The sequence below is a fragment of the Chlamydomonas reinhardtii genome, chromosome 3 (genome assembly GCF_000002595.2).
Source record: "Chlamydomonas reinhardtii strain CC-503 cw92 mt+ chromosome 3, whole genome shotgun sequence".
In the NCBI taxonomy this organism is placed as follows: Eukaryota; Viridiplantae; Chlorophyta; class Chlorophyceae; order Chlamydomonadales; family Chlamydomonadaceae; genus Chlamydomonas; species Chlamydomonas reinhardtii.
The window spans coordinates 1,858,881-1,869,222 of NC_057006.1; the positions used below are offsets into that span (position 1 = coordinate 1,858,881).

The 10,342-nt window shown below is 61.6% G+C and overlaps 3 protein-coding genes across 3 annotated transcripts; all 3 read left to right on the forward strand.

Moving 5' to 3' along the window:
• The first annotated feature begins 8 nt into the window (after positions 1-8).
• CHLRE_03g154726v5 (uncharacterized protein) lies at positions 9-929 on the forward strand. The gene has a single exon (XM_043060575.1). It carries the CDS (start codon positions 143-145, stop codon positions 323-325), a length of 183 nt encoding a protein of 60 aa, XP_042925704.1. The 5' UTR covers positions 9-142; the 3' UTR covers positions 326-929.
• Positions 930-1,101: 172 nt separating this feature from the next.
• CHLRE_03g154750v5 (uncharacterized protein) lies at positions 1,102-4,123 on the forward strand. Its single transcript, XM_043060576.1, has 4 exons — positions 1,102-1,522; positions 1,973-2,283; positions 2,436-3,458; positions 3,745-4,123. Exons 1-4 carry the CDS (start codon positions 1,309-1,311, stop codon positions 3,979-3,981), a joined length of 1,785 nt encoding a protein of 594 aa, XP_042925705.1. The 5' UTR covers positions 1,102-1,308; the 3' UTR covers positions 3,982-4,123.
• Positions 4,124-5,381: 1,258 nt separating this feature from the next.
• On the forward strand, positions 5,382-8,833 carry CHLRE_03g154800v5 (uncharacterized protein). Its single transcript, XM_043060577.1, has 3 exons — positions 5,382-7,017; positions 7,305-7,406; positions 7,975-8,833. Exons 1-3 carry the CDS (start codon positions 5,590-5,592, stop codon positions 8,311-8,313), a joined length of 1,869 nt encoding a protein of 622 aa, XP_042925706.1. The 5' UTR covers positions 5,382-5,589; the 3' UTR covers positions 8,314-8,833.
• The last annotated feature ends 1,509 nt before the right edge of the window (positions 8,834-10,342 follow it).

A 10,342-nucleotide genomic window follows, 5' to 3' on the forward strand; every position in this document is an offset into this window, starting at 1 on the left:
TCACTGTCGCTTTGCCACACACAAAGCCACCACTATGAACATTTTGACGTGACCATACCTACCGCTACACATGAAGCGTCGAAAACATATAACTTGACTCGAAACCGGTCACAGGTCAGGTTGACCGGCCGTTACTTGGAGAATGCTGGCAGGTGCCTTCATGGTGGCGCAGCGCTGCGTTCTTGACACTCTGCGGAACTGGCGCACAGACTTGTGCGCCGACGTGGAGCCTGGCGCCCGGAGCCTTGGGCGGGACGCCGAGCTTCGCTTGCAGCCGCTGGCGGGCGCATGCGGTCCATGCGCTGCATATCTCGCTGCTGCCTGAGGACGTTTTGGGCGGAGGAACACAGGACTGGGCGAGAGTCAAACGCATAATTTTGACCGGCCGCTCGCGCTAGTCGTCCCGTCTGCCTGGCATGCATCTCTAGTGTACATTAGACCATTATGTTGAAGAGGGGCCCTTGGCAACGAAACGGAGAGACCTCGGCGCATTTCCAGTGGTACATGAGTGCTCGCCGTGTACAGCTTTGCCTACTCTGAGCACTGGTCCTATTCATTGCTTTGACTTGATGTGGTGTTGTGTGTCCTGACGGGTGCTACACGGCTCGGGGAAGAATCTACTGGCCCAGCTGCTGGCTATTTCGCACCACATTTGATGACCCTTGACTGAATTTTGGGAATGGATGCCATTGGGTGGACTTGCCCTGGCAAAGAGGGAGTTCATTGGAACTAGGGTTCCTGAGGATGCATTGGATGGCCCGGCCGGTGGACGGAGGACCTTTCCGACGGGTCAGGGCTGGCACTAGACTTACTTAAGTACATAACGTACTTGCGAGGGAAGGAAGCTGCAGTGCACTGCACGGAGGAGCGCCGGGTGACAGCTGGGGAGCTATGACTCGTGGCGGACACGCCTGTAAATTTTAGAGACTAACCCCAATATCCTTTTCGTTAAGGGATTGCAGCAGTCCGAGGCACGGGCGGTTGTGACAGCCAGCGGTCCACAAAGTCGGGCGTGGGTCTGCAGGGGCCAACTAGTGGCAGACCTCGGTGCCTGGGTTGGGTCAGTCGCACTTCGCTCACATACACTTCCCTGCACTTCATGCAGCTGTAGCTGTTGAATTCCTCGCACAAGCAAGAGCAGAGGGCGGTGAGAAACATAGTCCCGAGTGTGTTGGCTACAATCCTGGCCCACAAAGCCCACCAGGCGGGTCAGGCAAGAGCAGCTGTAGCTGTAGCTGTGCATAGCCGGTGAAAGCCCTGGCAGGGGCCAGTTGCCCAGCCTCCCCAGCATCAATCAAGACAGCAGCCATGGTGGCACTGCCGCAGCAGCTGCGGCGGGCGGCATGCGCCCTTCACATGTACTTTCTCCTCAGTCGTGCCTGCTGCTTGGCAGTGGGCGGCAGTTTGACGGAGCGGGCGCACACTGACAGCCCTGCTAACAGCAGCCGCGACTCCGCACACCGTGACCTGAACGGCCAAGGGCCGCAGGTTGTCGTGTTCGGTGACTCCCTGTCAGACGTAGGTGAGATCAACCGCATGCGTATGGTACGTGCGTGCCATCTGAGGCTCGAACTTGCGCAGTGCACACCACCTCCCAATCCTTGGCCGCGTACGGCATCCACTCCGTGGCCCGGCTGATGGGCTCCGGTGCCAATACCGTGTCCTCCGCGGCTCAACCCATTCCTGCGAACCTCATCCCCGCCGTCGGCACTGCATCTCTTGATTTAGCCGCTACGTTTGCTAACACCCCCCCTCTACACACACACACGCACACCGTGGCCTCGCAGCCCGCACACCTCCTCCTTCCCTCCTCCCGCACACCACACATCATCATTCTCCAGGCAATCCCATGCGCGACTGTTTCCTTACGGCATTGGTTCAACGTTAATCCCCAGGCAATCCCTGCCCCTGGTGCCCTCTCTCCCTTACACCTCACTTCATCCCTCACCCCTCGCTTTTATTCCCTCGTCAGGCAACGTGTACAACTTCACGGATGGTTTCATGCCCAGCCGCGGCCGCTACTGGGCCGGCCGCTACGCAGATGGGCCCGGCTGGCTAGACCAGCTAGCGACAACCGCAGCCGCAGCCGGAAGCACAGCCACAGCCACGGACCAGCGACAGCAACAGAAGGAGGGGCCGGGGGGAGCCGCGGAGCCGCAGGGGCCGCGGCAGGGGAGGCGGCAGTCGGTGGAGTCGGCTGTGTTGGATTTCGCGTTCGGCGGCTCGACGGCATGTCCCAGCCAGGCACGTGTGTCTGCAATGGTGCCCAGCCTGGCGGCGCAGGTGATGGGGGAGATGCGTGTACGGTATATGCATGCATATGTCATAAATAAAGCACAAAGGAAAGGGCCCGTGTGTGGGCATGCGTGGACGCACGTGTGTGCATGTCATTGAAAGCTTCATTCCCTACAAACGACTGGCATGCGGCTGCGCAGGTGGATTCATACCTTGCAGGCAAGCGCCCCGCCGCAACTGTCGTGACCAGCCGCCCGCGCAACACAACCACCACCAGCTTCCGCAGCACCACCGACGCCGGCGGCGGCGGCACAGCACCTTGGCTGCAGGCGCCGGCAGGCACGCGCTGCACCCAGGGACTCCTGCGGCCCCAACCCAGATTGCTGGCACCCACTCCAAACACCACCAGCCGCGGAGCGGGCTCTCCTCCTCCACAGCTGGCCCAGCGTCGCATCCGCCGTGTTATCCACGTGTGGACCGGCCACAACGACTTCCTTGGTGGGGCTGCGGACTGGTCAGACCCGCTGGTGGGGCCGGCGCTTGCAGCCAACGTCAGCGCGTGCGTCGGCGCAGCGCTGGACCGCATAGTGGCCGCCGCCGAACAGGAGGCGGCAGCCGCACCACATGCCGCCGTCAACGCGGTGAACACTAGCGCTTCTGCCAGCGACGCAGCCGGCTCTGGTGGGGGTGGGGGCGGTGGGGGTGGGGGTGTGACGTATCTGGTGGTGTGGACTCTGGCGCCTGTGGACCTGGCCCCCGCGCTGCCTGACGCCTTCAGGCCGCAGGCGAAGGCGGCGGTGGCGGCGCTGAACGCAAACCTGGAAGCACACGTGCGGCGGCTGCGGCGGCAGCAGCAGGAGCGCAGGCAGAGGGCACGGCAGCAGCAGGAGCAGAAGCAGAGCGGGGCGGTGAGGGACCCGAGCCAGGCATCGCAGCCGCAGCACCTGCCGCAGAAGCGCAAGCTGAGGCGCATTAACCTGAGGCGCCTCCGGTCTCAGCAGCCGGAGCCCAAGCCTCTACCGGGGAATGATGTAGCAGCCGTGTCAGCTGCGTCCGGCAGGCCGGCGCCTGCGCCCCCTCCGCCTGCCGGTGTGCTTGTTGTGCCGCTGCTGTTTGACGCCAACGCCGCCATCAGCTGTGCCGCGCTGCAGCCCGAGGCGGTGGGCCTCAGCAACGGCAACACCTCTTGTCTGCAGTTCCCGCCGCTGCCGCACACGCAGCAGGTAGGTGGGTTTGACGCACGATGCGCGGGGCGGCCGCCGGGCAACCCTTTGCTGCGGTATGTGTGACAGCTGCCTGCCTGTGGCGTGCCCAGCCATCGAACCGGTGCGGGCCCTAAGTAAGCACGAGCAAGCAATCGAAGCGCGGCCTTGGCTCTGTGCTCCTGCTACCCCCTTGTTACGTGGCATGCGTGCCAGGGCGCCCTGTGACTAGTGTTCCCCGGTCACGGGAAAAGGGGCTTCCAGGTGAAAAATCACAGATCGCCAACTGACTACCGCCACTCGACAGGGCTTGTCGGCGCACACTGGCAACAGCAGCAGCAAGGGCGGCGGCGGCATGCCGCTCGCCACAGGCGCCTTCCTGCAGGTGGCGGCGGCGGACGCGGCCACGCCCTGCCCCGACCCCTCCGCCTACCTGTGGTACGACGGCATGCACCTCACCGCCGCCGCCGATGCACGCCTCATCGTGGAGCCGCTGCAGCGCGCGGGGCTGGGGCTGGGGCTGCTTCTGCTGCCGGCCGTGTAGTGTTTTGCAGTTGGGCACGTTGGTTGGTTGGTTGGTTGGTTGGTTGGCGGAAGTGTTCGTTGGTGTAGTGATGTTTCATGTTTGGTGTACAGTAGCGTGTGGGTGAATGCAGGTGTGTGCAGCGTTTTTAGATAGGGACGATGTTGGTCAGAACGTGTGTGTGTGTGTGTGTGTGTGTGTGTGTGTGTGTGTGTGTGTGTGTGTGTGTGTGTGTGTGTGTGTGTGTGTGTGTGTGTGTGTGTGTGTGTGTGTGTGTGTGTGTGTGTGTGTGTGTGTGTGTGTGTGTGTGTGTGTGTGTGTGTGTGTGTGTGTGTGTGTGTGTGTGTGTGTGTGTGTGTGTGTGTGTGTGTGTGTGTGTGTGAGTGTGCATGAAAACTAAAAGCGTGATAGCGTGACGGATAGCGTACGCACAGTGTATGCAGGTTACGCAATCGCCACTGTAAAAAGAGTCGGCATCAAAAAGTTATGTGCACAATTGTCCGGGGGGGTGCGTGCTCCAAGCCAAACCCGCACGCTCGGAGGGCTCTGGGAGTCGCCCGAGGCAAATCCTACCGCAGTATTTAGACGCCGCCTTTTTGCAGGTACATAACTTACATCATTAGTGGACATTAGCGCTTGGCAGAGGACAAAACATGTTGGTCAGGGCTCAAGTCGCGAAATTGACCAGAGCCCATATCTCGCATAGGCGGTATTTTGGGCCTGTATCTAGTGCCGTCCACTAAGGTTCACCTATATATGTCATCCGGACAGCGTAGGGCGAATTCCAGTAAGTCCTGGCGAGCGCGACATTTAGCATTTCGACTTCGGCTCCCGCTCGAGTTTATGCCCGGAAATCATTCAGGGACCTTATTATATGTCACATGATAACATTTCGGCAGTCTAGGGCATTGGACACACGCAGTCCCTAGGGACTTGCCGGAGTGGTACCCACGTGACTACGGTTTTCATGGTTGCCCCCTCCAGTCTCGTGATCGCGTACTCGGGACAACCTGCCACGCGAGGCACACCAGGTTCACGATGCCGCCACCACGCGCACCTCCATCCTGCCCAGCGCGCACACCTGCTCTGGGGTCCACCGGAAGTAACGCACCAACCCTGGACGACACCAGTGACCTCAACAGGTCACTCCTGGGCCAAGAGTGTGATGGGTATGTGCGTGTGTACCGGTATGTCCGTGTATGTGTGTGTATAATATGCTTCTGTTCCGTCACCGCTTGGTGGACAGGGCTGCCACTGCGTGGGCTGTCACATGGAATGCAAGCGCCCACTCAAAGGCCTCCTTGATTGGCAGGTGCTGCGGTCGGCGGAGGGCTCCGGCAGGAAGCCCGAATGGCAGGGCCTAGGGTGCACGATGCAAGGTGGCCGACCAAGACAAATCATATTTTAAGACCTATCATTGACATAAACTTGCATCTTCGTAGCCGCTGGTCGTTTGAAGAGCATATAATGTCCGACGCGAAACAGCAGGAGAAGGGCCCGGACCTGCCGCCGGAGCTGATGCTAAATATTGCCAGATTTATGCACCCGAAATATGTGTTGGAAAGCCTCATGGTCACGAGCAAAGCGGTCGCTGGCTGTCTCGAGGGTCCATTTCACATATTTCGAGCGATGAAAAGAGACTTGCCATGGCCCGGCGCCGCCTTCGTGGCGCATTGGGGTCGCCCCGAGCCCTGGCGCGCCCTGAACATTCGGCAGCGCCGGCAGCTGCTGCGCCTCGCCGCGTCGAGCCAACACCCACCTAGCCTGGAGGTAGCCCTCGCGCACTGCGGCACCGTCAGTGCAGCGGGCGCGCTGGCGGCCGCCGCAGCGGTTGGCGATTTGGCGGCGTGCGAGCTGTTGCTGCGTGAGGGCTGCGAGTGGGACACAGGGTCGGTTTGGAGCGCCGCCGCCCGCGCCGGCCATCTGCACGTGTGCCGCTGGCTACGCGCGACCGTTCCGTGCGGCGCCGATACCTTGTGGGACTGCGTGTCCAAGGCGGCATGTCTGGGTGGCCAGGCAGAGGTGTTGGCGTGGTCGGAGGCGGAGGCGGAAGCTGCGGCAGAGGCGGAGGCCAGGGCCCAGCAGCAGCAGCAGCAGCAGCAGCAGCAGCAGCAGCAGCAGCAGCACGGGCCGAAAGCGCCGCCGTTGCACAAGTGGGCCGCCGCCGCGGCGGAAGGCGGCCACCTCCAGCTGTTGCAACAGCTGATGGCGAGGCTGGGCCGCGTTCATGGTGCGGACATGGACATCCTGGCCTCCGTGGCGTACGGCTGCCCGCGGCGGGTGCTGCAGCAGCACTGCCACCCGCTGCAGTTCGACCACCTCGAGCCCCAGGAGCGCGCACGGCGGCACGAGGTACTCCTGGCGGCGGCTGCAAGCCCCACGCCCGACTGGGCCGAAAAGTGCGACTGGTTGTGGCCTCGGTTGTCCCCGCTGCCCGTGGGCGCAGCAGGTCGGCTCCTCGTGAAGAGCCGTAATGGATTTTGGCTCAGGTCAGGGGATGCCAGGGTTCGGGCGGATCTCCTGCCGCGGCTGCAGTACCTGCAGGCACGAGGCGTGGAGCCACCGATGGAGGCCTTGGAGGCCGCCGCCGCAGCCGGTGTCGTGGACGCGGTGGAGTTTTGCATCGAGCACCCGCCGTTGATGCCCCCGTGGCCGGGCGTGCAGGGCCAGCCGGGTGGGCGGCAGCAGCAGCAGGTGAAGGCAGCCGCGCGGTCGGGGCGCGACAGGGCAGATGGCGGGGCTGTGGGTGGCCACGAGGCGGCGGAGCTGCTGGGTCTTCGGCGGCAAAGGGCGCTCGAGTGCATCGCAGTCGCCGCTGTGTACCACGGCCACATGCACCTGCTGCGGCTGCTGCGGGAGCGGCGCTACCGGCTGCAACCCGACCAACTGCAGCGCGCCGCATTCTGGCCGGTACGGGCGGCGTTCCGCTGCCTACTATCTGGAGCGGCGGGGCAGGTGCTCGACATGGTGGTGGGTGAGATCGATTGGCACCATGTCTTTGTGCAAGCGGCGCGGGCCGGCGCCGACGTGGACCAGCTCCGCTGCCTGCACGAGCAGGTGTGTGTGCGTGTGTATATGTATGTGCGTGTGTGCGTGTGTGTGATTGTGTGCGTGTGTATGTGTGTGAGTGTTAGGAACGCACAAGGAAAAAGGGCGTGCGTGTGTTTGAGCTAGTGGGAGACATGACGTGTGCATGTGCGCATTTGTGCAAGTGTTGCCAATGCCAGCGCATGTGCCTGCACATGCGATCTTGGGTACCCATGCGCGATGCCCTGTTGGTGACTGCAAAACACGGGAAGCAAGCCGATTGCCCCCATGGGCCCCTCACTTTGCGATGCACTCAGCGCGGTGCGGCTATCGACCTGGCGGCGGTGGCGGCGGGCGGCAGCGAGGAGGCGCTGGCGTGGGCGGCGGCGGCGCTGCGGGCGGGGGACGGGCCTCAGCAGGTACGACTCGACAAAGGGTGGGCCAGAGGCAGGTGTGACGTGACGTGGCGGAGCAGCGCGCGGCATTTGGCCGGCCCCGGCGTACCTGCGCCCACAGCTATCAGATACGGTGTCGCTAGCTTAAGTTAGGTTGTGCCCGTCGCATTTTTACTCCGACCAAGCTGCAGCGGCCGCCATGGCCGGCGGCGGCGGCGGGGCCGGGCTGAGAGCCTGAACGGCGCTAGCAGGGCGTGGGGCTGAGGGTGCACGTGTCGATTGGCGGCGAGTGACGTGACTAGTTTGTTAGCTGCGGGTTAGCACGGACTGTGCACCCCACCCAACCGGCCACGTCCGGATTTGCGGGGATGCCAAAGGCCCCCAACATAGAGGCGTGTGCTTAATAGGCGCCCGCGTCAAGGTGGCTGGGTTGATAACGACCCGGGAGGGGAGGGCTCAGCCCTTTTCCTGCCTCCCTAAGGCAGCCACCTCCTTGTTACTCCGACTGTGACTTGGGGCCTGGCGACATCATGCCTTTTCCTGCTCCAAAGCCCGACTGTTGCTATGCCCGCTCGCCTTGCCTTACACGCAGCGCCTCAACTTTCATCACTTGAGTGACCTGCTTTCCGACGGCGACTGGCGCACCGCCGCTTGGCTCATTGGGGCCGGCCTGACGGCGGTGCCACCCGGCCAGATTCAACACCTGTTCTACTTTATTGCGGACAGGCCGGGTGCACAGAACCGGTGCCACATGTTTGCTGGCGTGAAGCGCCTGTTTGACGCACTGGGCGGAATGCGGTGGACGGCCGCGCGCCATCGTGTGCTGCTGCAGTGGGCTGAGACTATCCAGAACGAGGCGCGGCGGCTGCCGCCGGGTCAGGCGCGATGGCTGGACATGATGGTGGCGGAGGCCAAGGCGGCGGTGGTGTAGCGCAGGTGGTGTAGCGCAAGTGGCGGCGGTGTAGCGTCGCGTTGCGTTGCAAGGTGCTAGCGGGAGCAGTTGCGCCGTTGCGGGGTGGTTGGGACTTGGGAGCGCGTGTGGGCCACCCAAACTGGCAAACTGGTCTGGCCATATGTTGTAATGTTGCACATTTGCTTGCAGGCGGTATTGACTACATAGGTCATGGCTTTGCGGCGCAATGTGAGGCGCGAACGCGAGCCTTTGCATGCATGCAGTCGCGTTCGCGTTTCGACAGCACTCCGCATGCATAACGAGTCACATACGTGTGTAGACCAAGGTGTAGACCGTCGGCTGTAGTACTTAAGGTCTTGTTACACGAGGCCCAGGAAGCGGACATTATTGCTATCCCCTCACTCCCAAGCCATCGAGCTCGGCCGAGCCGTGAGCTTGTCTGTGTGTGCACCGAGCAGTATACGGCAGTACGTTGGACACCCACCAGTAGAGTGCCTCTGTGAGAGCGCTTGCATTCCACGTGAAAAGGCAAAGTACTCTCCAACACAAACCGGCGTGTTTGCTTTCTGGCACTCTGCCGCACACACCGGCTCGTCCGGCTGGCCTGGAATCCAGACGTCCCACACAGGGGTGCGGGGTGGCCAACTCGGCCCATGTGATCGGCAACGGTCGGCAACCGCCCCCAATTCCCAGTTGCGACCAGGCCCCGGCCCGATTTCTTTGCATAGACCTATAAGGAGTACCCCATAGAAGACCCCTGGCGCGCCGGGCGATTAGATTACTGGCCTTTGACCAAACTTGGCCATTTGAGCATCATTACCGCATTTCCCGCCTCCTGCAGCGCCCGGTGCGCCATGTGACCATCTAGACGTGTTACGTAGTAGATGGAGCGAAGCGGATAAGGCGGTCGCTGTTGGCTGCCCTGGTCGCTGGCTCTGACGGTAGGGTCGCCGGCATCGCCCTTAGTCTTGTTTCAATGAATGATGTGAGCTATAATTTGCTCCTATATTTAGCCTAGCGCACCGGGCATATCATCTGAGGCGTCGCTGGCTTTGATTGCTTCACAATTCAACGCTCTGCTGCTTCTTATACCTGTATCAAGCCTTTCCGCTATTACCTATACCATATTAACGAGGTGGTCATGGGCGAAATCTGCAAAGCGTTGCCCGCGCGACCAGGATTTTAGCTCGCAGTTTGAACCGGGGGTCCGGGTGCAGACGGGCCAGCTTTTGGTGCCCGCTACCAGCATCACATGCATCAACACCAGAAGCCATCGCACCTGCAGCGCACTGCAGTTTAACCAATGCAGTTTCGAACTCGGGGCGCCATGCAACATTCCTTGCACGTCATAAATTGTTTGCCTTGGCTCGTTCCGCTATTTCTAGTATACTCAGGATGCCGATTGACTGGATGGAGGGCCGAGCGCACCTACGGCACGCCAGCCATGTCAGCTCGCAGCATCGGGATGCTCTGGCCCCGGGCAAACGCACGCATACAGCCGTACCCACATTGTGTTTTGTTATCATATTAGCATATGGTTAACATAAGGCTAGTTCCCTGTGGTTAACAACGCCCGGTCTGGTGGTGGCGTGCCGATTGCATGTCATCGACCCACATTCCTAGACGTGGGCAACCATTACTTGCTGTTATCTGAGGTGTATTCTCTTTTGTGCATGCAGGCGTTCGCTGCAATGGGCGTCGAGAAGAGCTGATGCGTTCTGTGCGGCACGTACGTCAAGTCGAAGGACCCAACTACTGCAATGGAACCGGCAGCGCACCATCCTAGATGCAGCAGCAGCGGCAGCAACAGAGGCGAAGGGAGGCACGCTGGAGCAGTTCCCTGAGCATGAGCGCTTTGTAGTTTGCACGCATCATGCACAGCTTCAACGGCCCCAAGTGGGACCGCGCGGTCCAGGATGACTGGCACTGCAACGTGCACCGCAACGCAAGTGACGGTTTGGTGTTGCGGTTCCAATCCAGCAACAGCTGCGCGCACGACCTCAACTCGCTTCAGCTTCATCTGTACCCCGACTTCACATACTGCATT

Coding starts and splice junctions, on each gene's coding strand:
- CHLRE_03g154726v5 (XM_043060575.1), top strand. CDS start 143: ATGCTGGCAGGTGCCTTCATGGTGGCGCAGCGCTGCGTTCTTGACACT.
- CHLRE_03g154800v5 (XM_043060577.1), top strand. CDS start 5,590: ATGAAAAGAGACTTGCCATGGCCCGGCGCCGCCTTCGTGGCGCATTGG. Junction 7,018..7,304: donor TCCGCTGCCTGCACGAGCAG/GTGTGTGTGCGT, acceptor CGATGCACTCAG/CGCGGTGCGGCTATCGACCT. Junction 7,407..7,974: donor CGGGGGACGGGCCTCAGCAG/GTACGACTCGAC, acceptor CCTTACACGCAG/CGCCTCAACTTTCATCACTT.
- CHLRE_03g154750v5 (XM_043060576.1), top strand. CDS start 1,309: ATGGTGGCACTGCCGCAGCAGCTGCGGCGGGCGGCATGCGCCCTTCAC. Junction 2,284..2,435: donor TGCCCAGCCTGGCGGCGCAG/GTGATGGGGGAG, acceptor GCGGCTGCGCAG/GTGGATTCATACCTTGCAGG. Junction 3,459..3,744: donor CGCTGCCGCACACGCAGCAG/GTAGGTGGGTTT, acceptor GCCACTCGACAG/GGCTTGTCGGCGCACACTGG.